Source organism: Fusarium redolens, assembly GCF_020744475.1.
Source record: "Fusarium redolens strain MPI-CAGE-AT-0023 chromosome Unknown BKA55scaffold_4, whole genome shotgun sequence".
NCBI lineage: Eukaryota > Fungi > Ascomycota > Sordariomycetes > Hypocreales > Nectriaceae > Fusarium > Fusarium redolens.
Genome location: NW_025763667.1, coordinates 406,502 through 431,944, shown reverse-complemented (window position 1 = coordinate 431,944; position 25,443 = coordinate 406,502). Strand labels below are relative to the sequence as shown.

Here is a 25,443-nt window from a genome sequence, read left to right as displayed (position 1 = left end):
CCCTCTCAATTATTAACATCAAGATGCAGGGCAAGTCTTCTCTTTCTAGCTCTTCTGTTAGCGGCCATCGTGGTGGTGTCACCGAGGGATCCCACCTTGCATCCCTCAATGACACAGAGCCTCAGCGTCTTCACAACGTCAACAAAAACTTGTGGCAGCAGTCATTTCAGTCATCTATGGCAAGCGCACATGGCCACTCACCGACGCTCAATCTATCTTTTAGTCTGCATGACTATTCCCTACCTACATTTAACTCTGGATCTTTGCCTCAGCCCCTGCTGGCTCATGTATTCCCCTGTCAAGACACCGCCAGCCACTATAGCTCTGCATCACCACCAGAACCCGCAACTACAGGCACTGAGTTCCAAAGCTCACCCATCCAGGACGCCACACCAGCCCCAGTCCAGAGCCCTCGGTATGTGGATTGATTCGCTGCTTTAAAGATTGTTTCTGACTTAGACCAGACGATGCGGTAGCAGACATTTCTCCTGTCCTGATTGTCACACTTACACCACCGATCGTAAATACAACTTGAAATGACACCGAGAGGCGCGCCACGGAAAATGTAAAAAACAACAATTAAGGGCACGTGGAACCTCAAGATCAAAACCCTACACGTTGTTTACCGTGATGGACAGCGAACGACAGACTTAACAGGCACAACGGGAGGAGCAAAGTGCACAAGCGAGCCTTGGAGGAGGAACTTGATACAACGACGGGAAAATTCATTACCATTTCTTTTGATCGTTTTTCTTTCGTCGCATTAGTTTTATTGACGTATGTCTATCAGAATGGCCAGCGAAACATGTAAATAGATGTATAGAACAAGTACTCAATTGATGATATGACTTTTGATCGCAGAGATTAGAGTCTAAACACCAACAGAATGAGATTCTGTGACATTATACTAGATCAATATTATCTAATATCCATCATTTAAAGACAGGAGTGATCTCTGTACCTGGAAACGTCGCTTATAACATCTTCAACTCTCCTGCAATTCAGGGAGATTCCCCAAGACTTCGAAGTAGGTCAATTTGTTCCCCCGCCATAGATTATTTCCTCTGATATCTAGCTACAGTCAATAATCTTGGCTGAGTGTTCTGTATCTCCGATGTTGTTCTTACATTAATGGTGTTTCTCGGTTTGGTGATAGCTCCTTGAGACGACTACGGATCAGTCGCAGCCGACTCGTTGAGCCAAGTTCTAGAGCATGGCCGAAGCTATCACATGTAAGTTAAGTTATGAAGCAGATTGTAATTACAATAAATAACTTTATGGTCTGCCATTTCATCCATTTGGCTTAGTGAATCGCAAACCGAAATTGCCGTTAAATGGACTTCTAGTTCTTAACCTACTCAATATTCTCATAACCGCACAACTTCGATTTGACGTGAGTCTCTTAGAATGTTCACACATACGATGCCCACTGAGTCTGTTTGCCTCATTAACCATCAAGAAACCAATGCAGTGTCTCAAATTTGCCAGACGCTATCATGTGGAACTGCCTCATACAAAAAGGCAGCAAACAATGCAGCTCTTCTTTTGTGAAAAAGGAGCAATGAGCCAGTGTAACTCTGCTACCTCTTCGGAGGCAAGGTGTGCTGATGGCTCAGCCGGGAATCTGGGTAGCAACGCGGTATATAGTCCATCGAGTTACCCCGAACTTAATCGGAAACTATCTTGGAGCTCAGGGCGATTCAAGCGCAAAGATCACAAAGATCCACCCAACGCTCGCAATAACTCAATTCAAGCCACGGTTTTTTTGGGCTTGACTTGAGGAACTAAGTGGGCTTAACCTAAATAGGTAAGGTAAAGGTAGGCCCTGCAGGGCTGATTTTTCTAGCTAACTAATAGGCTGAGATAAAATAAAAAGACTTACCTAGGTCTTAAGGAATTCCTTAGAGAAAAAGGAAAAAGATACCTATATATTACTAATTATACTATACTAACATACCGACTTACAAGTTAGGACCTAGGTAGACTTAACTTGTGGCCTTCTTTCCTGACTTGCAAGTCAGGGGGTTAAACTTGAATTGTTGCGAGCGTTGGATCCACCCCAGAAGCAGCCTACTGTAATCCCTGCCCCCTGCCCCCCGGCCTGTCATATCAACTTTTTGGGCTGATATTCAATCCCTGGCAAGGACCAGCTGAACAATGACAGAGCGATCTTCTCCCGTGCTCAGCGACCCCCTTGCCCCCCGTCCTGTAGCTACTAGAGCTAGTAAACTTATTCGCTTCTTGCATTTAGCAACATAACGACGAAAGTACAGTAGTAAGCTAGGAGCCGGCATGACTAGTGCGGTGTGTGTCGTGCAAGGGACACACTTAGACGGAGACCCGGAGCATCATATAGATCGGAGACAGGGGTGCACTCGACCAACTGCCCTTTACCTAAACCAACCCGACCCAAAAGGTATCACATCCCATGGACGGGAGCCTGGCAGTGCGGCTCGGCACGATATCCTAGGTACCTAAGTTAGTACTTTCCCGTCCTTCTATCAGACGGCAATCATTGTATAGCAATGCCAGCAGTTACGAAAATAAATAAGTAAATACACTTGGCCACCATCATGCTTAGTTTTCCATCAAGTTTTATCTTTTCCTCAAGGCTTCTCTTCAGTATTGCCACGCACGAAGATGAAAGGCATGCTTCCTCACTCGAGCCTGTTCGCTAGCGGCGATCATCGTGCCGCGACAGCGGGACTTAGCCCGGCGTCCTTCAATGAGGCAGAGCCTACGCATCTTCATGATGTGGACATATATGTATGGGAAATTTCTTATCAGTCAGCTACTGCTACCCATAATGACACTCCAACACCTTTTGTTGCGTATTTGGGCTCATACGCCTCTTCTCCATCTGCCACAGACTCTAGTCCTTCGTCGCACCCCCGGCAGCCTCAATCACCAAATGAAGACAACAGCCAGCATAGCTCTGTCTCGCCAATAATGCCCGGAACCATCGACTCTCGACTCGCAAATGCGGCTCCTGAGGACTTCCAGCCAGCTCATGATCAGGACATTAGGTATGTGAACTAAAACACTGTCTTCATGTCAATTTTTGACAACGCCGCTGGTTGACAGGCGAACTTTGTGTCCGGAGTGTCGCTCCTACACCAGCAAACGCACGTTTAATATGAATCGACATCGAAAGGCATGTCACAAGAAGGGTACAAGTGGTCGATCAAAAGGGACAGAGAATTCAAGATCAAGAGTATCTAGCGCAACGCTGTTTCGAGATTGACGTGAGAGCCTGGAGGGCGAATGACAGACTCAACAGGCAAACGAAGAAAAGCGAAGGGCGAAGACAGGTTGCGACATAAGAACTCGGCAGTATGGTTGCAAACGCGATTGCTTATTTATTTATTTCTCTCATTATGATAAAGTAGCGTAGCGCTGGTGTACCTTGCGGTGAACTGGCAAATTGTATGAATAGTTGGATACTCAATTGATGACATTACATGGGAATAGCTTCACTTGTCAACGTCTATGACACCTAAATCTTTGAACCAAATTTGAGGATAGAACTTGTGTAATAGAGATATATCGATTGCCAGATGAAATAATGATTACAGCGAGATGCATAGCAGCTCAAGCATCTCCACCTCGCAAGCCAGCCCAAGAGTGTTATTACCACGATTTTGAAGCAAGCCCGCTGGGTCCTCAATTGGAAAGCTACCCCCTTCGGAATTGGGCCATTCGTTTCGCTCTAGGCAGCCGGTGCTATTTTTGTGTCTTTATTCTTCGGTCGGTAGGATTGGGTGAAGTCGAGATGGCGTCTCGGTTTGGCAAGGGCCCGTTGACTAGACCATGTATCGGTCGCAGAGACGACGTCTTCCGGTTCATTCAGCCAAATTTGGAGCATAGCCGAGCCTATGACTGTTAAGTCAAGATTCGAAGCGAATGATAAGTAATGCCTTACCTCGAGGATTCTCCTCTTGTTTTTGCTTCATCTGTCGGTCTGGTGTCGACATGACTGGCTCTGATCAACCACTTACACAAGGAGTAAAGTGATCCTTTTTGCCTCGACACAGCGCTTTCTCCGTCGAATCTTTCTACATGTTTTATACTCTCTCAGCTGCAGTTCGCATGGGCCCCTGTCATTGCTCCAGACAGCTCCTTGAGTGCTCAATCACTCGGAGCAAGTGAGAGCTGTACAGCTTACCACACCAAATACCAAAGCCAGCTTTCCAGGATTATCATATGGGCGCACTACCCATGTCAACATACGCCTTACACATTCAAGCAATTGCGCTGGTTGAAGTAGATTCTATTGTGAGTGGCCAATGAGATCTTTGTTTCCTGTGCCAATGGGCCTCGAGAAGGATATCCTGGTCATTCAAAACCGAAGGCCCTGACCGGCCGGGGTTCACGGGAGTTTGTTGGTCGCACACCTTGATTGGCTCGTCCCTGGGTGTTTCGTCGTGACACGGGATCATGCGCCTATAAAAGCTCGCTGAGATCTTCGACGCTGTAGTACCATGCCGAACATGCACTAAAGGCACAACGTCAACCCAGTTTCGGCATGGTAATAGAGGCAAGCCGCATGAAACATTAGTAGGTGAGTTTTCCCAGGGTGAGATAGGTAACTTTCAACAAGTGAGATAACTGCCATTGTTGGCCTATCTACCAGCCAGTGCCGGCCTTCGCATCAGCCGACTGAGTCGTAATGTCGTGCTGGCTACAGAACCATCTTTGACCCAGACGAACCCAGGTCAACGATCTTGACTGTACGACAGGGTGTATAACCTTAGCTAATGAGTCTTCAATCTTGCATTGCGTCGAACCAGCTTTATACTATTGAATACCTACACGGCGCGTTAGTGGCTGTCAATTAAGAGAAGCACTCAATCGTTGGTTTTTCATTTTGTTTAACTTTATTTTCCCAAGAAAGATGGCTGCCGTGGACAACTGACAATGCCAAAGCCTTGGGCTTGCAGGGTTACGAATACGCTCCCGATCCCACTAAGAATGTCAAGATCCCTGGGGTGTTATGGTAGGTTAAAAGGAAGGCTACAGGTTCATGGAAGATCCAAGTCCCACCATCACGTTACCGTTTGACCGTACATCTTGTTCAAGGTAGAGGTGCTTGAGGAAGTAAGGTGGGTGGGGCCCCTGAGGAAGTCGGCTAGTCGGGCATAACGGACGGCCCGCTAGTTGATTCGCACCGTGTAGTTATTTCTTGTACCCATATAAGTTAGCACATGGCCAATCGCAGAGTTTAATTTGATTCCTTAGCCTCGACATTTGAGCTCGTTCCATTCTGCTGGATCTGCCAATGAGAGGCCCACGTCAGAGGCTAGGTTGGGTTATCGCCAAATCACTATTCCTAACTGGTTATAAAGAGATACCACCCAGCATTACACAATTTGATCCTGTACTCAACATCTTTCACTGCCCAAATCCCAACGCATATCTTTTCTTTTCACACATTCTTTTTTGCCATCTGAGCATTTGATAACCATGAAGTCACGGAATCCAGATGTCTCTTTGCAGACGCTGTCGGCAGCTGACGGGTTCCTCGCTGGGCTCATCTACCTTACTGCAACGAAACAAGCCACTACCCAAGGCCGGGCCACTGATTCTTTTACCCACACAAGCCAATCGTGGAAATGCCTTGAAAATATTTGGATCAATCTCGAAAGTATCCAGAATCGCACATTAGAGCTGGTTCCCAGATTGGGTCTCAGAGGTATCAACAATACCCTCGACTCTTTCATCAACCCCGTACTGTTCTTCCAGGCCGCTGTTTTGTCGCTTCGAAACACTTTAATTGGCCAACCCCCAAGCACTTTAGGGGACGTTGTTGCTCTCTTCTGTTTGTCGCACGTGGTGTCATGTCAACTAAGAAGCAGCCACAATTCGGAGATCAGTGATACTCACTTTTACATTGATCAATGGGAAAATGCCATCAGCAGATATGATCATCGGCAAGCATTCGCCAATCTGATTCGGGCATTATTCCCGGAAATAACGACCCCGTCCCCGGCTTCAGGGTTCTTACAACCTGCTGAACTTGTAACCGCAGACTACATCGACCCCCTTCACTTCATGCACCAGAATGTACCACTTGAACTACCACCACACCAAGATGACTTCCTCTTGGGCTATCGTTTAGATTACAGCGATGCGACACCTTGCTTACTCAGTAAACCAGAGTCCAGACATGCGGATGAAGCAGCACAGAACGGCTGTTACTTTAGTGGGGAGACCCAGCTTACAGGGCTCCAGACTTCAGCTCCGCTAGGCCCACGCGGATCGGCCCTTGTCACTAATTTAACACTTTTTCTCGAACAATGCGGAGACCTGTTCCAGATCCTTTCCGGGCGTTGGGTGACGGCAAAGCACCAGTACTCACCTTCGTCCGCTCTCAATCAGGCAAGGCCCCAGAGCAATGATGTCAAGCCATGCATACAACGCATGCGACAAGATGAATATTTTCAAGATCCATTCTCATTGGGCATTCTCTCTATTGTCGATACATTCACCCAGCTCGGGTACCTGCAAACCCTCGAAGATGTCCAAGAGTACATGATCATCGTCGGCAAGGTATGGAGACGCAAAGTTGAAGGCGATTATAGCGCAATTGACACCCGACCTAGGAAATAATTCCCGACAGAGAATTTGTGAAATATTGTCCATTGGTAGTGAATGCTCTCGGGATGATTTCACTCTCTGGCTCAAGAAGCCCCTCTGCGCAGCCCATTACAGGGCCAGAGCCGTACGTGTCATATAACGAGCCGTTAACATTTATGAGAACTAACACAACATACCAGAAGGAGGTTCTCGTGTTCCGTATGTCGGAAAAGGTTCACAAGGAGAAGCAATATGCAACGACACAGGAACAGCGTACACAGACATGATGGATATGGCAGCGATTGTCTGACGAAACGTGCCAATTAAGAATATTGCCTGGTGCCCAATGGCAAACTCAATTCCTACATAAGCGCGTGTATATAAAAGGCTGTATTCATATCTCAATTGCGATTCGTTTCGACTTGAACAACCCCATCCTGTTACGCGGCTTACGTTGCATCTCAATTCTTATCTTTGCGCTGGTGAGGTTTATTAGTAGCGGTTGGCGTCTCGGCCGAGTGGTGGTTCGTTCGGATGACCATTTCGGATATGGACTTCAGGGTCATCCAACCACATATGAAGGATGGTAAAACACCGCTTCAGTACTACGTTATTGATACTATATAATGCTCCAACCATGCCTCCAGATCTCCTGGCGGCGCCGTGTCCCCATGAGATCCTGCAGATGCTCCACATTTCGCGACATTGGAGACTCATCATATGGAGCCTATCGTCGTTCCGGGCTTGGATGTCGTTGCTCCTACTGCACTGTACAAGGTCTGCAATGGTACCTATGATCTGGTACGGCACAGATCCCCAACCGGCCGCGACACGTTGTTCCCGGTCCCTGAACCTTCTGGCGGGACTGCTCGTGCATTGGAGCATTTGACTCCAATGAGCGAACACGCACACCGCAAATCCGCCCAAAGCATGCTGTAGACTCTGATTCGCTAAAGCTTTCAAGGTCGACATGGTCCCTGGCCAAAACGCTCCCTTTGTGCATGAAATCAAGGGCTCCAGATAACAAGGAGGGGTCATGAGGCATGAGGCATGAGGCATGAGGCATGAGGCATGAGGCATGAGGCAATGAGGCAATGAGGCATGAGGTAATGAGGAAATGAGGAAGATGCATGGTCCACAATTCTACCTGACTTCACCACAGGTCCCCAACTGAAAATACCCTCCTTATAAATATGAAGGATTATTCTCCTTGCCGTTTTCTATCACTCGAGTTCCACATCAGAGTCTTTTTATCGTCTATGAATATAGCAATCCCATCATCTACCAATGCCGCCACGGCAATTGATGGTTTACATGCAAGCCTGATGTATCTCGATGAGACAAAACCCAGTACAACCCATGTCTTGAACACTGAACTACAGGGCATGGTGCGCTGGGAAGCTGTTCTTGTCTTCCGCACTGAGATCAAACGTTACTGGGAAAGTCTGGTCGGCATTACACGAACGCAAGATCTACCAGGCCTTGACACTCTCTTCGAATCCTTCCCTACTCTCGCCCACTTATACGAGGCTGCTATATTTACTTTTCGCAACATCTTGACAGGTTCAGAGCCTGATTCTCTAGGCAACGCATTTGCGCTTTGTAGCTTGGCTTATATCGCTTCGATATGTTCCCGGAGAATGGGGAAGCCAGGTATTGACAACATATTTCGCGACATCAATATCTGGCGGGACTCAATTGGCGACCTTCCACATCGCCAACTATTCAGCGACCTCATTGAGCGGCTTTGGCCAAGCATGTCAATATCCCCATTCCAAACAGAACAATCCTTGCATTCAGCCTCTCAGCTTTTCAATGGTCCGGATTACATAGCACCTCAGAGCGCAACCATGCAAGGCATCTCATTATTCGGCAATTTTTCCGACCCGTTCTGGGGCGGTCTCTTCGACATGCCACACCCCACTGTATATGACACCCCAGATCTCCAGCCGTCAGCTGAAGATTTGCGCCAATCGGCAGTCATGAACATCATGATTAGCTTCCTCACTAATTGCGGAGAATTAATGGACATTCTCAGTGGACATGGAGCGACCAAGAAAGGTCCGCATTCGAATGTTTCCGTGGAGGTCAAGAACTTCACTTGGGCATTGCGAAGACATGACTCCTTTGAGGACCCATCTGCTCGTGGAATTCTTGCCATTGTGGATAGATTCGTCGATCTGGACTATTTTCAGAGTATTGATGAAATCCGAGACTACATAATAATCGTCGCAAAAGTATGCTATTGAACCTTGTTCAGAGCAGAGAAGAGCACTAATATAATGCACAGGAGATATTGCCTAGTGGTAAATCTTTTGCAAAAGTCTGCAAGTCAGTCTACTCATCAACCAACATGACAAAAGTCCTCCCGGCTAGGCGACGTCACCACACAGAACGCCCTACAGAGCGAAAGCCGTAAGTCTGTCAAGAATATGATTGTATGCATACCGTACTGACAGGCAACCAACTTCAGAAAAAAGATACCATGTCGCCACTGCGGAGAACAGTTCACTAGGAAGACCAACATGAGACGGCACATTGCCAGAAAACATGCAAACTCCAGTGCATGCGATGCGCCGATAGTGTCTGTGAGTACGTTGGAGAGTGAGGATGACTGTACATGGGGCAAGGTGTTTGAGGTTTACAATTGAAGTTCGGTCTATAAGAAGAAGTAAAATGAGATACTTGTACCATATGGGACCTCCCTGCTAGACATTATACATTAACTTACAACTCAGAGGTAGTGACTGGCTGTATTTTCTCAGACCTACGTAAGACCGAACCTAGGATCCAAAGAGAACGTAAAGTTATTACATTGGGACTATGTGTCTTCAATGCTTTCTCGATCAATGCAACTAAGGTTTTTCCTTGCAGTATGTTCCATGTGCTTGTCAAGAGTCAGCCCATATGGTTGCGTATCAATAGTCATGATGCCTTGGGGTTCACCCATCAAATCTTGAGCGTTTCCTCACTGCGGGTCCAGAAGAGCTCGCCTACAGACGATCGATACAGGCACGGGAAGCTGGTAGTTACTCAACCTCCCGCGACATATCGCATTGCAGAATTCACCATCAGTTAGCGCTATGCGACTTAACTCAATCACTGGGAAGAAGACTGTGAACATGCTTACCCCAATGCCGATAGGTTCTATATGAAGATTCTGGACACCAATAGCTTTATATCGTGTCAGAAACTTGATGCAGCTCTTGAATAAAGAACGCTGGAAGCCTGGAAGTGCCCTTGAGCGTGGTAAACGTTACCGTGGAGTAATTGCACATGCACGGCTCAACGGGGAAGACATCCCCAGATCGCATAAGTAAGGATTTGAACTCGAGACTATCATGACAAGTCTTAGCAACACTAATAACCTAACTACATGGTCCTACTTAAAAAAGAGCTAATATTTAAATAACTAGTGGAAAAAATAGGTCTTTGTAATAAATAAAAGTCTTAATAAGCTATAACTTATTCGCCATCGTGGTTGGTTGTAGAGGTGTCAGCTCTCACTGCGTAGGAGCTCTTGTGTGTTCTAGTGTCTTGAAGATACGATTGACTCATCGATTTCGATCAAGTGACTCTGAGACTCACTGAATCGACATGCAGTTGACGCCCCGGCATTGTAAAGTCTCAGCAAGAACGTGGTACTTCACTCGTTGGTTGAGGCCCACTGAAGCCCGCTGTTGCAGTGCACCTCAGGGATCCCTTGACTTCTCTGATCTCCTGGAACAGAGCCCCGGCGTCTGTATGGATGGACGCCTTGCTCGCCCACACGCCCTGGTTGGAGCATACCTCATACCCAACACAGAGATTTTCCCCAATTTTAGAGGGGCTACATATATGGTTGAGATTTTCTTCCATCCAATCATTCTGAGATGAAGTAGGGTGTTTAAAATGTAAATAAAACTTAGTCAGCGGTGGCCTTCAATCTCTGCGAACCATCATGGCGGCCATTTAACGAGGCATCCAGCCCCCCAACACTGGCTGAGGCCTAACAATGGCCGAGACCCGCCTTAAAGAGGATCCATCGCCGCTCTATTGGCACTTATTGTAGTAGCCCTTGTCGCATCAGACATATCCATGCAGGATCCTCAAGCCCCCTTCAGTCGTCTTCTCGTTATTTTATAAATACTGAAAAAGTAAAAAACTTCTCTATATGTTGAGACTGCAAGCTACTTCAATTTCACCCAACTTCTCTGACCATCTTTACCATGGAATCAGACAGCCCAAACAAGGAAGCCATCTCAGCGGTCGATGGTTTGCTCGCATGCCTAATGTACTTCGACAAGACAAGTTCTGAGATGGCGAACCCATTTGTCCGTAATTTCTGCCAACAAATCAACCACTACTGGGAGCGCCTTAGACAATTTGCGCCCACCCAGACTACACCGAGCCTCACTACTCTCTTCAATTCTTTTAATTCATCTACACAATTCTACGAGGTAGCTATCTTCACTTTTCGCAATGTCCTAGTTGGCGCCAAACCAGATTCCTTGAATGCCATTTTCTCGCTCTGCAGTTTGTCCTACATAGCTTCATGCTGCCTACGAAATCACGATATTCTCTGGGACATTGACGTCTGGCGAAATGCGATTCGTGATCCCCAAGATCGCCAAATCTTCAGTGATTTGGCTGGCGTTGTTTGGCCGCAAGTATCCCCAATCTCAACTGATGATACCCTCAAGGCCCAGATGCCGACAGTCATCAGGCTAAGCGCTTCTGGTCACCAAAACCCACCCACACAAAGCTCAGCACTTGGATTCGACTTTGTGCAAGACGAATCGCTGTTTGATGATTTGTCTAATACGTTTTGGGAGCTTGATGCGATGCCTGATTCGCCGGTTACAATTGGCATCGAGAACTCGCTGCGAACTTCAAGCAGTCTTCAAGACTTACAAGAATCAGTGATCATGTCTAACCTTATCTGCTTCCTGACAGAATGTGGGGAGCTGCTCCATGTTTTCTCCGGGCGTGGGGTAACAACCAAGGACTTGTACTCCTGTATCGCCTTCACCCAAGGAGGATCGGAGGCTAAAAGGCTAGTAAACTCTTGTGTACAACGTTTAAGGAGCGATATTGCATCCCAGAACCCGTCTACTGTGGGGACCGTATCTATCGTGGAGAGATTCGTTGCGCTGGGGTACCTTCAGACCCCAGAAGAGCTGCGAAAATACATGCTCTGTGTCGGACGAGTGAGTGATCAAACAACACAGAAATCAAGGGTGCGATTAAACTAACGATTTATAAGAGGGTTATACTCGAAGACGGAGCTTTTGCAGAGTTTTGTCAATTGGTCTGTGAATCAACAGCCACTGTTATGAGATCTCCAACACCGCCAGGTGGAGGCCGACGCAGGGGACCAGGACTCAGATTGATCCCGGGTCGGTAAGTTGACTCTCTTATTTATCTTTGTGATCGCTAGGTTTACTAAGATTTTGCTTGACCAGAGAAATCTCGTGTGACGTATGCGGTCAATTATTTTCGAGGAAGTACAACAAGAACCGACATATTGAGACCAAACATCCCTGGTTCCAACCCAGTCCACACACCGATGTGTTGTTACAGGGTAGCGTGCGAATGACAGCTTAGGTCGGCGAACGGCGCGAAGGAGGACAACTACCTCGGGTTTTCTGTTTTATAGCGCAAGTTGTCATTTACGCGGAAACGTTTTACGCGTAAAATGATTTTAGTGAAGTAGTGCAGCTGTTGGAGCATAATGGGCTGCGCCAGGATAGCCTGATGGTGATGAAGTCCCCCTGTTGTTTGAGACTCATCTGATGCTTAATTGGTGACTGACACCGGTTTGTCGTCGCAATCTCTATATCGCCATACTCAATGGGAATTATATCAATAGTAATTGAGGGGGTTTCAGGTTCATTTCATAGTCTGTGACAATGTCCCTCCCCAACTCTACGGCAGCAACGGCGGTGTGATCTGTGAGCTGCGTAACACCATGGCAGTGTCACGCAAACACGCGTCGCAAACTCACCGAAATTCCCGACCGCAAGCGATCGATATCGCCATATTTGCCTCTTTTTAATCGTCATGAGAATGCAAGCACGACCAAATTTTGTGGTGATCAACTACCGACTGGGTCTCGCCGGGAGGCCTCGGTAGGTAATTTGAGTTTATTTACAAGAGACTTAGCGAATGCTGGGGTACAGCCGTTTAAGATTAAGAATCTGAATAAGCACAAACGCCAATAAAAACAACTAAAATCACTAACCGTGGAGAGTTACGTACCGAGAGCAGATGGAATTGAGGCTTGGTCAAGCACACGACAGTTGCCGCGTGGCTGCAAACCTTTGCTATACATGTATTCCAAAATAGCAGCACACCACACTGAAACAAGCTTAAGTCCCAGGTACAGCACAGGAATGACATTGCCACAAAGAATCAGTGAAACAAGAGGGGGTGGATCTGAGGGTTACACCTGAGAGGTCAATGATGGAATTGCGGCTGGTGATGACATGTAAAAGATGGCGCAGACCTTGGAAGGGCCTAAGATCAGCGCAGGGATGAGGAGAATAGCGGTTTGTGGTTGGGCGGTGCAGGGGCTCAGGCGGTGGGACATGACGCAGTGCGCTATGATTCTTCATGCAGGGCCTGAAATGACAGGAGAGAAATCAAGCAATCAAGCTGAGGGGGTAGGGGACGTGAAAGCTATATCAAGGAGAGGTTCTGCTCTCGTTTCCCTCTTTTCATCATTCATCAGCCATTCACCTCAATAACTATATCTCTTCTTTTTAACACTCAACCAATCCAACAACACATCTATCACATAACTACACCTACACATCTACAAACAACACTCACAATGCTCTTCACACAAGTCGCCCTCCTCGCAGCAGCAACCCTCGTCGCCGCCGACGCAGCCGCAGCTCCCCAACCCGAAATCACCCAACCTGCCGTCCTCCCCCGCGACATCATCCCCGACGACGTCAAGTCCTGGGCCGAAGGCAAAGCGTCCGCCGCCGGCCAAGACGTCGACGACTGGGTAAAGAGCCACTACTCCGAAGCCGAGCAATGGGCCTCCGACAAGGGCGGCGACGCCAAGACCTGGGTCGAGGGTCAAGCCTCTGAAGCACGCGACAAGGGCTCCGAGATTGCTTCTCGCGCCAGCACTGCTTTCGACGGCGTGAGCTCGCGGGTTCGCACTGCTATTGATGAGGCCAGTGCTAGTGCCTCTGCTGCTGCGAATAACGACAATGCTGCTGCTAGTGTTGGGGGTACACAGGCTGGTGTTGTTGCTATGATGGCTGCTGTTGGCGCTGCTGTTTTCGGCTTCATGGCTTAAATGACTTTGACTTTCACCTGGAGATGAGATACCTTACGCGACATGGACTTGACTTTAAATTGCAATGGAGTTTACGGAACATTGAGGCATAGAGCATGGCAGCATCTAGAATGTGTGGTCGGAAATGGCTCGATTAGGGAATGGGAATGGATGGATTGACGCTGAATCATGAGAGCGGCAAAGACCTACTTAGGAACAATCAACACATACGAACCTTCAATCGCTTTTGACATTATGATGATTGTGAATGAACATCTGACATCGAGTGATATGTCCAAATTGGCAATCACGCCTGTGACCTGATGCATTTGTTCTATGATACATGCTCGTCTACAATAATATACAACTCTATAACCCTAGTTCCCAAACAATGAGTCGCGATTCTATCACCCATCATCACTTTTGTACATCATCAGCGACACGATCGTCACTGCTTACCCCTCAACTGCAACCCATACGGCGCGAGCTGCTCCGCCGTAACCCTCGTCGGCGCCTTAACAAACGGATCATCACCCTTCATCGTCTTCGGAAACGCAATAACATCCCTCACAGTAGTCGTATCTGTCAACAGCGCAACCAATCGATCAAAGCCCAGCGCAAATCCCGCATGCGGCGGACACCCCGCCCTAAGCGCATCAAACAAATGAGCAAAGTCCTCAATCCTACTATCCTTCATCTTGAGAATATCCCGCATGATGAATTCCTGCACGGTGGGTATGTGGATACGCTCACTGCCGCCGCCGACTTCTACGCCGTTGAGGACGAGATCGTATGCTGCGCTCTTAGCCTGTAATGGGTCTGTGAAGAGGAGTTCGAGATCATGTTTCGATTTGGGCGCTGTGAAGGGGTGGTGCGCTGCTGCGATGCCGGCGGAACCTTCTTGGCCTGGATCGTTGTCCTCGCCGGTGGGTTTGAACATGGGAAAGTCGGTTACCCAGACGAATTGCATTGACTCGGGAGTACCAGGCGCAGGTAGGTCTTCTACCAGGTCGTTGCTGAGAAGTTTCTTGTACAACTCATTCCGAATTTCACCAATTGCTGTGGAGGCGCGGTAATATTGACCCTTCGGCTTCTCACGCGCTTGGAAAACGAGAATATCACCCTCAAGAACACCTTTTCCACCAGTCGCGATATTGACAATCTCATCGCACTCCACACCGAGTGAAGAGAAACCGCCACGGGGCTGTCTCGAGTCGCAGACTAGTATCACTGGCATACCGTCTTTATTCTCGCGAAGGTGTTTCGGCAATGTTTCGATGAATTGCTCGGTAAAGCGCTTTGGTCTTGGGATGTCGTCGTCGAGATCTTTAACCGGGATGTGGAAGGCTTCGATGAGGGGGTCTTGGAGATATGTCATCATGCTGGCGAACTGTTCACACATTTCATTCGGTATCGCGTGGATCTGGAAGTGTTAGTTGAGATCGAGAAGGGGAGTATGAGACGTACCCTTCCCGGGAGGCGCAAGTCTGGCTTGTCGGTTCCGTACATCGAAATGCACTCTTGGAACGTAAGCGTCGTGAACTTGTGCTGAACCGGTTCATCGGCAGGACGAGATCCTTCAGGAATGTCTGAAACCACGGGTACACGACTTCCCCGGATGGTCTTGTAGCTATGCGCAGGTCGCAAAGCCTCGAGCGACCGCAGCACGATATCCGTAACATCCTTCCTGACCACCTCAGCATTCGCAAACGCCCACTCCATATCAAGCTGCGTAAACTCCGGCTGCCGATCCGTACGAGCATCCTCATCACGGTAGCAGCGTGCCCACTGCATGTATCGCGAAACACCACTCGCCATAAGAACCTGTTTGTACTGCTGGGGACTTTGTGTAAGAGCGTATGCGAAACCAGGACGACGAGTCGGTACGAGGAATTCTCGTGCGCCTTCGGGCGTTGACTTGAACAGTGTCGGTGTCTCAATATCTGTAAAGCCCTTCTCTTGCAGACCAGCTGTCAATTGTCCCTTGAGCCATGATCGGAATTGCAGTCTTGCTAGTAACTCTGGATGATGGCGGAGTTGGTAATGGCGCTTCGTGTCGGGGAATATTACGTCGGGTGTTACGATGAGGTTTTGTTGTACATCGTTCAATGGTCGGATATCTTTGACGTAAAAGGTTCGCTTCGAGGTTTGCTTCTCGGCGTCTGGGCTTGTACTCGCTTCGCTCTCGGTGCTAACGACGACGGGGCTCGTGGCGCGAATACTTCGAAAGAGCGCAGACGCTTCAGGGTATTTCGTTGAGTCGGCGCATAGCTGAATGACCTCGCCCGATGGTAGAACGAGATCGGCGAACGAAAGCTTCGAAGACATGTTCCTCCTCTTATTCATGAATCCCGCATACTGGCCGTTGAGTCCAGGCGTAGTCGGTATACCCGCATTGCTATCTGGCGCACGTTAGCACCGGACATAGCGGGCATTGAAGTCGTCGTACACTGATCCCAAAGGTTGAGTACATCATCTTTCGTGGGGTGAGTTTTTGAGTAGGCGATGGAGGTTTGGCTGAAGTTTCGGGGGAGGAATTGTCGTGTGCGCAGGGGGATTAAAGATCGGGTGCATGTGCTGAGGCGCAAAGAGGCGCGACAGCGAGAGAGAGGAAGCGCCATGGCTATTGTTGCGTCAATTGAGGCATTGTTTGAGGGAGGATGGTGGGCCGATTGACATCGAATTTCATGGTGAGCTTCGGTGAGAGGGGCTTATCGATAAGAAATTGTTCACCTTCCCTGGTACCGGCTGCCAATGAATCTTTACTACATGACAGACGACAGTACGGTTACACTGAACTCTTGAGATGTAGGATAGCGCTCTCAAACATTCTATGGCTGAAGGCGGCTCATTGCTGGAATTCTCTCACGTCCGCCAAAGTTCTCATGGGCTGGAACGTCGTCACCAACAATGCTACCAAACGTTCCATCAGCCATCAATCCCTGATGATTAATCAGTGCTCAAATGGCGATGATGCTTGAATATCCAAATGGGATTAAACCGACGAGGCTTGCTAATCTTTCCATATGTTACAAATACCCAACTCGAGCGTACGTTATCTGGGCCCAAGAATAATCTTCCCTTGGTGTAACGATACCTCATCACCCGATCCTCGATCACTCAGATCAACATGCGGTATACTTCCATCGCTTGTCGCAAGCCCTCTTTGGCTTGAGTTGAGCTCATATTCATCATTTATCCGATGAAACTGCCCCGTCTTTCCGCCTGTTCCTCCAATCGTGACGAGTTCTGTTGGCATTCCGGTACGAGCAGCTGTATCTTTTCTTGATCCGACGCTTTCGAACTTGGATGAGACCATGAGCATGAGTGGTCTGAGGGTTGGGAGACAGAGGGCAATGGTTCCGCAGGCTACTTCGACGACACACCAGGTGCAAGCTGTAGCGAGGGTCCCTATGAAGATTAGTTTAATGATGCGAGTGTCGCCGGGGTTTCTTACATGTTGTATCGACGGGATCGAATTGCATAATGGTTGTGAATCGGTATATACTGGCGAACAAGACACTAAATGGGTCAATACCAAGAACTCAGAGCGTGGTAGATGAGGACTTACAAGCTGCCGAGCAAAAAGATGACCAACAGCGATAACTTTTGCGCCATGTTGACCTGCAACTTCATAATCTGCCCGACCGGCAGACACAGAATCGCAACATCCGTTGCAATATTCGGAATCGCATTCCCAATAAACGAAGCCTTGAGGTTGATGCAAGTCCCATCAATCCACGGCAACCAAGCCTTTTTGATTGGATGACACTGGAAGATGCACACGGCGCAAATCGCAATCCACCAACTGATTACGACAGCAGCGATGAGGGTAGAGATCAATCGGAAGCGTCGAGATGGGAAGATGCGCAGGTACATCGATAAAAGGGCGAGTTTGATGAGCATCACCGCCGTAACGTAAATGTTTTCGAAGACCAGGAGGAGTTTGAAGAAGATGATTTGATCTGCCGTCGACACGCGCTTCGCATGTTTTCCGAGACCATGCGCAATCACTATCCAATTATTAGCGACGATGATAAGATCCATTGGTGTTACTTACTCCCATAATTGAGTCCACCCGTGATGAAAACAAAGACCTAACCCATTGTCAGAATTGTACAAGTCTTGGCACCCAATCAAACCCACCAGCGCTACCAGAGTCAACCAGTCATCAGTTCCATATCCAATCCTCACATATCGCGCCCAGAATCGCAAGGCAACAAACACAACAGACAGCACAAGAACAATTGTCGTCGTGGCATTGAGCTCACTGCTCCGATCGGCGTTCAAGTCACGGCCATGTAGCAAGGCCATACTGAAGAAACAATGATGGGGAAACGAAAGGGAGAGGACTTCACATCAGGGGATGTCGTAGGGATGAAGTAACCAGCACCACAGTTAGGAGAAAAAGCATTCCAGCACGGGTGGGCTTTAAAGTTAGCTCGCATCTCGAACCTGCCCCGGATATTTCTCACAAGATAAACCTCCCATGTTAACTAAACGGGCAGACGGGCTGGCTAACGCAAACGCTAGCTGGGCGTTGGACGAGTGTAGGGGTTTTGGATCACCGGGTGGCTTTACGGCGCCACCGGGGAAGACTCCCTGATCATCCCAACAACCAGTAAAACACTGACGGCTTCGTTTTAGCGTTTGTCAGATGTCAGTTTCCGTCGAGTCAAGCCTAACGAGTCTCCTTTATTGTAACGGTATTGTTGCCCAATCTAAACCTGCGAGTATGAAGATCTTTTCGTTCGCAGAAGCAAAAAAAGAAGCAAAAATACGGAACGAGTCAGCGCAATCGATTCTCGAAAAAATTGCAGCGTTGCACTCGTACCAACTCGGCTCTAATATGGATCGATACCTATTTAGAAGTCTGGACTAGACAAGGAACGTGGCTGTTTTTGGATCCATTGAAACGCGGCACTGTGAAAGACAAACAGAGGCCTTAGCCAACTCGGCTCACAGCCTTATCATCTTAAAAGCCTGCAACTAACGGTCCCTGTCTAGTGCGGGCGGAACCAGTGCCCCGCGTGCTGATCAGTCTCAGTTGGCCCCCATCTTGGTTCTCACTCTTCTTTCGGAAATAAACGGTTTTGACTGGTCCCCTATGCTCTTTGACCTTATTACGAGTAGTCACATAACCCAACAATGACTTTCACAATCATCCGAGTCTGAGCTCGACGCTCAGTTGAGTACTGATATTGAATCAGATGAAACAATTCACCCGGCATTTCGGCACCTGGTACCCAGCAGCGTGGTATCGTCACTGGAACACGCAATCCTTGCCCATGCTACTCTCCAGCTAGGCGAACAAGGTTCGATGTTCTTTCTAAGCCTGGTTTGGCTTCACCTCCTTAATTCACCAAATTCCCAGGAAAACTGAAACAAAGAATGTCATTGTTCAATCTTGACTAACGTGATCTGCCATAAATATTCCTCTATTTGATCTGCTCAATCAAGGTATCGAAATCAACAAGGTCCCAAACTTGTGCGAATTTTCCCTCCACGACATAGTACAGGGTGAATTGATTCGTCTCCATTTTGCGGCCGGTGGCTTTGTAGCCTCGAAAGTCACCCTTATGAGTTCCTGTGACTTTGAAAAGAAGCGAAAGATAGTCGCCTTCGATGGTGAGGTTTCGCAGTTCCCAGTGCCAGTCGGGAAATGCGTCGATCATAGGTTGGAACGAAGCTGTTGCATCTTCTGGGGTTATTGGTTTGTCGTTGACGACGATAGGGGACGCGTAGAACGATCTCATGGCTTCAAAGTCGTGAGCGTTGCAGTGCTCCAGATATGTTTTGTATAACGCTCGATACTCGTCAATTGATTTGGATTGGTTAGGCGCCTTTTGGCTGGCCATTGTGTTCGTACAACCAGGGTAACTAGCTTGTTTGGAAAAAGATAGTGATGATCCGTTGACGGGGAGCTTGCAAGGGATATACGAGGCCAACGAGAGTGGAACAGCTGGATGAACATCAGGGGCTCAACGAGGATACTAGCAATTTATATGTTGGATTGAAAGTAAGATGACTGAATGTTGATATTATTCAAAGCTTACAACGTCGCTTACTGATATTTGTCATACTGAGCCTGTGTGATGATAGGCCAGAACGATGGTCAGCGCAGCATGTTGCCTGAAATAGACAGAATTATATGCAGGCCAAGATATCTACAGGACTATCTTCACGTTGAGGAGCTCCGACTTGCTGCAGTGACTATATACATATAGTATCACTTTCCGGCAAGAGCTCTTTGATATAAAGCGTCAGGGGAAACGAGGGAAGGTTATTCTGCTCCGGAACATATCAGCACGCCAGAAGATGTCAGCTTAAGTGATGAGGATGAGGTCAAGTCTGTTGATATGTAAGTTTATGTCAAATTTATAGCGGCTGGCCACACTTCTTAAAGAAGCACCATGGTCTTAATATCAATCTCGAATTCTCCAGGGTCGTTCCTCTTGGCATTGGCATCTACATAAAGGACAACCTCTCGCGGAAGATTTACGCAGTGTCAACAATCTCTGCTTACAATTATCACAATGAGGCTGTCGTCCTTCGAGAAGGTTAGTCCCGGTTGGTATGTCAAGCTGCATTCGACTTTGCTAGGCCAGGCTAACCAAGATCCAAGTTGAACTTTATCGAGTTCTTTGGAGTTTGTGCTGGCTTTTGACCAGGAGAACCCTGATCGACGAAGTGTTAGCCGCGTTTGACGCATCTCATTTTCAACTACGCCCTATTCAAATCTAGTCCAAACCCACAGCTTTATCAAAATTGACTCGCGCTCTGCCGCGTAAACCCTGTGCGTCGCAATGAGATATGGCGGACCCTGCAATTGAGTGGATTCAACTGAAACTGGACCCCTCAACGAGGCGTTGCTAGCTTGTAGGCTAAGTCATTACTTATTCTATCGTGTCCTCCCTCCAGATTCTCTCAAGTTTACTATTTTCAAGCCTATTGGAACGTCAGAATGTCTAACCCTACTATCGTCTTTGCTCCTGGTGCGTGGCACACTGCTGATTGCTACGATGTCGTGCGAAAAGAACTCAATGCCAGGGGTTGGGAGACTGAGGCCGTTGATTACCCCTCTGTTGGCGCGGAGCCTCCTAGCAAGGGATTGAGCGATGATGTCGCCGCTGTGCGAGCTGCTGTTGAGAAGTTGGTCGAGGAGGGCAAGAAGGTCATGGTTGTCGTTCACTCATACGGTGGACTTGTTGGCGCTGAGGCTGTTCAAGGCTTGGGCTTGAAGCAGCGGGCACAGGAGGGCAAGGCAGGTGGTGTGATTCAGCTTGTTTACCTGAGTGCTTTCGTCATGCCAAAGGGAAACAGTATCCTAGGGCTCCTTGGAGGACAGTATCTTCCTTGGATGCGTGTCGAGGTAAGTCGAATTTCCCTCATAGAGAAATGATTTCCTAACAAGGAACAGGGAGACTATGTCTATGCTGACAACCCCGACAATGTCTTCTACCATGATGTTGATCCTGAAACTCAAACCAAGGCCATTGCTGCTTTGAAGCATCAATCTCGTCGTGTGTACACCGACAATGTCGAGTACGAGCCATGGCACGACATTCCCTGCTTCTTTATATTCTGCGACGAAGACCGTGCTATTCCTTTGGGTATTCAAGAGAATCTCGCTTCCATGCTGGGACCTGATGCTGGAACCTTCCACGTCAAGAGCTCTCACTCACCATTCCTCTCGCTACCTAAGGAGACGGTTGAGGGTTTGGAGAAAGCTGCTCAGGATGGGTTGACCAAGAGTTCAAGCTAGATGTGTTGAGGAATCTTTTGTAGTTTAAATCCTGTAGCGTATTGAAATCATGATTTGATGGAAATATAAATTCCTGTGCTTGAATTGTAATGCGCCCATATTAGCTGGGTTTAAAGGCCCCAAGATATTCTCCTTAACCTCGTGATCAAGTCTCTTTAGACCATTCACCTGTAAATCATTGCCTCTGTTACACAAGGAGTAAATATGTTTTCCTCCTTTTGCGTCTTTATGGCACACGCCTTCAAGACGATTCCGTTCAAACGACCGTGAGCTGCGAAGGACACTTGAACTTTGCAGCTGTCTAGAGTTTTGCTGGTTTAGGCAACGAGTCCAGGCAGCCATCATGTCTCCCGACTTTCACCTTCTCTCATCTCGGGATCCAATCACGAACCGAAACCTTATTCAGAAGGCTTTTTGGCGTTTTTTTTCTTCCTCTTTTATGATATCATGGAAAATTTTGATTTCTCATCCATCTATAAAAACCCCCAGTAACCCCCCTACTTCATTCTTGGACACATTCTGCGCAAAACCCGTCTACCCAACCATGACTTCTGACATTTTCAACTGGCTCCCGCCTGAGCTTCACATCAACGTCGTGGCAAATCTCCAGTCACTTCAGGACATTCGATCTTTTACGTCGGCTTCCCCTGTTGCAAGACGCTATTTCCATGCCAACCAACGCACTTCTTTTCTATGGCCTTACATCCTAGAGATACATGCGAATTTTGGGGATGAAGCACTTGTACCGCTAGCATTGATTCTCCTGCAAGTGAGAAAGGTACGTGCCCAGACTCGCGGCTTAACGTCACTCCAGATCGAGCAACGCATCAGACCCTACCTCGACGCTGTAACTCGCTTCGATATATCAGAATCCTCGGAGGAGTGGAAAACGAACTTGGGCTGTATTGCAGCCATAATACACATGATTCGGGAAATTGGCCCCATTACGGCAGGCTCGGTGAACAAATTCCGAGACCAGATGCCAAGGACAGCAAGATCTTACATACACTCATATGCAGATCGGGGCCAAGTCGTCAATGCATATCTCCGTTACGATCTCTACTGCCAACTAGCCTGTAACGGTGAAGAAAAACTTTTCGCAGAAAGAGAACAGGTCAAAGAACTTGAATCTTATCTCCATAAGCATTTGCCACAACCATACCAAGCTCGCCCCCGGACCCCCGTCAACATTCTATGTTTAATTAGACAGCGACACACCGACATTCTATTCTGCGTTGACCTTACAATCGGCATGTCAAGGAGCGAACGAAGCGAGCGTAACCAAGTGAAGGATATTTTACGCCGTGGAGGACCACGCCCCTTCGTCTTGCAACGCCTTCAAGAATGCCGGTTTATGAAGAGACAACGGGATGATATCAAGGCATACCTCGATTACGTGTCTCTGCAGGGATATCCTTTTCTCCACTACTTGGAACAACTTGAACCACATGCTCAGAAAGCATGCGTCCTCGATATCTTTTTCAAAATAACCACGGAAAGATTACGAGAGCTGGCTGGGATACGGGTGACTACTCGATCTGCTGCGAAGCGAGCAAATATCTACCAGGCTTATGCTATGAGTTGAGGATGGGAGGTGAGTTTAGAGCTGGCGAGATTGAGAAGCACAGGAGGCCAGATTGCCTGTGGATTTGCACGATATAGATACACTACAACAGACAACAAAACTTATTTGAAATAAAACCTTCAGAGCATGGTATGAAGGGGGCTAGCAAGAAGAATTTTCAAGTATTGAGGAATTCGAAAAGTACCTGAATGATAGAATAAGTTGTCTCTAATATTGCCATATCTGCATAAAAAACCAGAAACCCTATAAATGATTCTAAATGCTAAGTGTTTATGGGGCCTGAAAATGTAAACTAAAAAAGGCGTTATTTTTGATCCGTCGCCTTGATTTATTTATCTTGCTGAGTTACTAAGTTCTGCATCGTGAATATAAGCTCTCAGCCACAGGTCTCATCTGCAAATAACACATCTAGCTCACAACTTAGACATCATACCACAATGCCTGACCAATTGCTACAGCATAAATGCTGATAAGAAGATAATCTTGCTGTGATATCGACAAGGTTTACATAAACTTGAGAACTTAGAAATACTAAGTAAATGCGCAAATGCATATTAATAAACCGAAAAACTGCAAGCATCTGATTGTGAACGCTCAATCTATAAAAATACAAACACGTTGATGTGAACGCCGAACTGTATTTTCGTCAGCAAAAGTTCTTTATGGACTGTTATTTTATGGCCAAACAGGCTGTCCACATGAGGCAAAGGTCTACTTTCTATTACTTTCCAGTCGTGAATATCCTCAGTTTAATCTCTAATTCAAAAAGCGTAATACAAATGCCATGATATAAATAGTTCTATATATTTAACACCCTGCATTCCCTTCTTTATTCAACACATTCCCATCATTATTCGGCTTTCTGGCAATGTCTCGCAATGTGAGCAATTTCGCCCCCTTTCTTGTTGGTGTCGCTACACCTATGGTCTTGGGTTTTCTAACGCTCTGCCTCTTAAAAGGAAAGGGGCTCAAATCTGACAAAACCCATGGCTTTGCCAAGCTACCAGTGGAAATAAAAGTCGAAATCTTCAAGCAGTGCGACTCACTGAACGATGTAGCATCACTCATCGCGGCTTCTCCGTCAGTACGAGTTTGCTTCCAAGAAAACCGAGATAATCTCCTTCAACATCACATTTCTTATATCCGAGAGATATTCTACGATGATGCCCTCATCCCTTTGGCCTTGATGGTTGCGATGATGCGACGTCGCTTGACGAAGCACAGTGACATGCATGGTCTGGTGGAGCTCCTGGAACAATTTGTCCATGGAAAGAGATATGAAGTGTTTGAGCGGAAGTTTCACTACTGGCAGGAGAGCCTGTTCCAGATCCAAGATCTCGTCAATATCTGCACAGAGATTCAAGAGATTTGTCCGAGGGTATGCTACAGTGCATCAGCAGCATATGCCAAGCCCCTTCTATCTAAACCGTGGCACCACCGATTCGTGGAAACCTATCTGCGTTCAAAGATCAGCGCCGCCATGCGAGATTCTTCTACCAAACTCCTATTTCCGTACCAAGACACTCTTAGCCATGAACTGGACGTGTTCTTGTTCGCTGACAACTATGCTGGGAGCAAGCTACCTGATAGTAGGTCAAATCTAATACCTTATTGACTTGTGTTAGGCTAACATTTATTAGGATATACAGCTGATATGGTAGACGCACATGTGGCTTTAGGTCAGCTCGGTGCTACCACCCTTCAACATAGGGTTTCTATGGCTGGTGATCCAGTGGAAAGACAGCGGATGTTAGAAGAAAGGAAGGCTGAGATACAAAATTGGAGAGATATGCGAAAAATGGCCTGGGAGGAGGAGGATAAGAAGGTTGAGAATGGGCAAATGGTGATTTATAACGGCTTCGGGCGGCTCCTGTGAGCCCACCAGGTTCTGTGTGGTGATTAGAAGCTCTCAGCCACAGGTCTCATCTGCAAATAACACATCTAGCTCACAATTGAGACATTATATCACAATGCCTGACCAATTGCTACAGCATAAATGCTGCCTGTGAGCCACAAATTTGTTCAGACCTGAACATCGACTGACATCAAGTGTTACGATACTGATATATCATTGGCTATAGTGTTTTTCGACTCGGAACTAGTGCAAGACCCGTATAGTGGCAATATTTGTCAAAAGGTTTTCTGCTTTTGTACTAGACATTTCCCAGTGTCGATCTGCCCTTTCAACAACACTAAGTATGAGAAGCTCCGAGAATAACACTTCAATATTCAGATAAATGTGAA

The 25,443-nt window shown here is 47.4% G+C and overlaps 13 protein-coding genes across 13 annotated transcripts; 9 read left to right on the top strand and 4 right to left on the bottom strand.

The window, feature by feature from the left end:
- Nucleotides 1–4: 4 nt before the first annotated feature.
- BKA55DRAFT_559750 (uncharacterized protein) lies at nt 5–842 on the top strand (the record flags this gene model as incomplete). Its single annotated transcript, XM_046192010.1, has 2 exons — nt 5–415; nt 465–842. Coding segments are annotated over exons 1-2 (463 nt in total), but the record flags the coding sequence as incomplete, so codon positions are not given.
- Nucleotides 843–2,411: 1,569 nt separating this feature from the next.
- BKA55DRAFT_559748 (uncharacterized protein) lies at nt 2,412–3,466 on the top strand. The gene is made up of 2 exons (XM_046192009.1): nt 2,412–3,026; nt 3,085–3,466. Exons 1-2 carry the CDS (start codon nt 2,641–2,643, stop codon nt 3,242–3,244), a joined length of 546 nt encoding a protein of 181 aa, XP_046052657.1. The 5' UTR covers nt 2,412–2,640; the 3' UTR covers nt 3,245–3,466.
- Nucleotides 3,467–3,709: 243 nt separating this feature from the next.
- On the bottom strand, nt 3,710–3,974 carry BKA55DRAFT_686362 (uncharacterized protein; the record flags this gene model as incomplete). The annotated part of the gene is made up of 2 exons (XM_046198928.1): nt 3,710–3,873; nt 3,923–3,974. 2 exons carry the CDS (start codon nt 3,972–3,974, stop codon nt 3,710–3,712), a joined length of 216 nt encoding a protein of 71 aa, XP_046052656.1.
- A 1,489-nt stretch (nt 3,975–5,463) lies between these two features.
- BKA55DRAFT_504457 (uncharacterized protein) lies at nt 5,464–6,863 on the top strand (the record flags this gene model as incomplete). Its single annotated transcript, XM_046187095.1, has 3 exons — nt 5,464–6,549; nt 6,620–6,721; nt 6,777–6,863. 3 exons carry the CDS (start codon nt 5,464–5,466, stop codon nt 6,861–6,863), a joined length of 1,275 nt encoding a protein of 424 aa, XP_046052655.1.
- A 972-nt stretch (nt 6,864–7,835) lies between these two features.
- Nucleotides 7,836–9,105, top strand: BKA55DRAFT_686360 (uncharacterized protein; the record flags this gene model as incomplete). The annotated part of the gene is made up of 3 exons (XM_046198927.1): nt 7,836–8,813; nt 8,867–8,991; nt 9,057–9,105. 3 exons carry the CDS (start codon nt 7,836–7,838, stop codon nt 9,103–9,105), a joined length of 1,152 nt encoding a protein of 383 aa, XP_046052654.1.
- A 1,679-nt stretch (nt 9,106–10,784) lies between these two features.
- On the top strand, nt 10,785–12,162 carry BKA55DRAFT_686359 (uncharacterized protein; the record flags this gene model as incomplete). Its single annotated transcript, XM_046198926.1, has 3 exons — nt 10,785–11,765; nt 11,822–11,958; nt 12,021–12,162. 3 exons carry the CDS (start codon nt 10,785–10,787, stop codon nt 12,160–12,162), a joined length of 1,260 nt encoding a protein of 419 aa, XP_046052653.1.
- A 1,228-nt stretch (nt 12,163–13,390) lies between these two features.
- On the top strand, nt 13,391–13,870 carry BKA55DRAFT_686358 (uncharacterized protein; the record flags this gene model as incomplete). The annotated part of the gene is made up of 1 exon (XM_046198925.1): nt 13,391–13,870. One exon carries the CDS (start codon nt 13,391–13,393, stop codon nt 13,868–13,870), a length of 480 nt encoding a protein of 159 aa, XP_046052652.1.
- A 213-nt stretch (nt 13,871–14,083) lies between these two features.
- BKA55DRAFT_269663 (tRNA synthetases class II-domain-containing protein) lies at nt 14,084–16,274 on the bottom strand. Its single transcript, XM_046185463.1, has 2 exons — nt 15,317–16,274; nt 14,084–15,272 (listed from the first exon to the last, which is right to left on the bottom strand). Exons 1-2 carry the CDS (start codon nt 16,193–16,195, stop codon nt 14,298–14,300), a joined length of 1,854 nt encoding a protein of 617 aa, XP_046052651.1. The 5' UTR covers nt 16,196–16,274; the 3' UTR covers nt 14,084–14,297.
- Nucleotides 16,275–16,636: 362 nt separating this feature from the next.
- Nucleotides 16,637–18,292, bottom strand: BKA55DRAFT_559738 (uncharacterized protein). The gene is made up of 5 exons (XM_046192008.1): nt 17,996–18,292; nt 17,910–17,946; nt 17,421–17,862; nt 17,307–17,371; nt 16,637–17,260 (listed from the first exon to the last, which is right to left on the bottom strand). The coding sequence occupies exons 1-5, from the start codon at nt 18,161–18,163 to the stop codon at nt 16,905–16,907; spliced, it is 1,068 nt and encodes a 355-aa protein (XP_046052650.1). The 5' UTR covers nt 18,164–18,292; the 3' UTR covers nt 16,637–16,904.
- Nucleotides 18,293–18,907: 615 nt separating this feature from the next.
- On the bottom strand, nt 18,908–19,854 carry BKA55DRAFT_559735 (uncharacterized protein). The gene has a single exon (XM_046192007.1). The coding sequence runs from the start codon at nt 19,705–19,707 to the stop codon at nt 19,288–19,290; it is 420 nt and encodes a 139-aa protein (XP_046052649.1). The 5' UTR covers nt 19,708–19,854; the 3' UTR covers nt 18,908–19,287.
- Nucleotides 19,855–20,621: 767 nt separating this feature from the next.
- On the top strand, nt 20,622–21,996 carry BKA55DRAFT_608075 (Alpha/beta hydrolase fold-1). Its single transcript, XM_046196616.1, has 2 exons — nt 20,622–21,221; nt 21,270–21,996. Exons 1-2 carry the CDS (start codon nt 20,814–20,816, stop codon nt 21,612–21,614), a joined length of 753 nt encoding a protein of 250 aa, XP_046052648.1. The 5' UTR covers nt 20,622–20,813; the 3' UTR covers nt 21,615–21,996.
- A 162-nt stretch (nt 21,997–22,158) lies between these two features.
- On the top strand, nt 22,159–23,478 carry BKA55DRAFT_672627 (uncharacterized protein; the record flags this gene model as incomplete). Its single annotated transcript, XM_046198002.1, has 2 exons — nt 22,159–22,392; nt 22,429–23,478. The coding sequence occupies 2 exons, from the start codon at nt 22,159–22,161 to the stop codon at nt 23,197–23,199; spliced, it is 1,005 nt and encodes a 334-aa protein (XP_046052647.1). The 3' UTR covers nt 23,200–23,478.
- A 589-nt stretch (nt 23,479–24,067) lies between these two features.
- On the top strand, nt 24,068–25,075 carry BKA55DRAFT_504530 (uncharacterized protein; the record flags this gene model as incomplete). Its single annotated transcript, XM_046187103.1, has 2 exons — nt 24,068–24,788; nt 24,849–25,075. The coding sequence occupies 2 exons, from the start codon at nt 24,068–24,070 to the stop codon at nt 25,073–25,075; spliced, it is 948 nt and encodes a 315-aa protein (XP_046052646.1).
- Between the last annotated feature and the right edge of the window lie 368 nt (nt 25,076–25,443).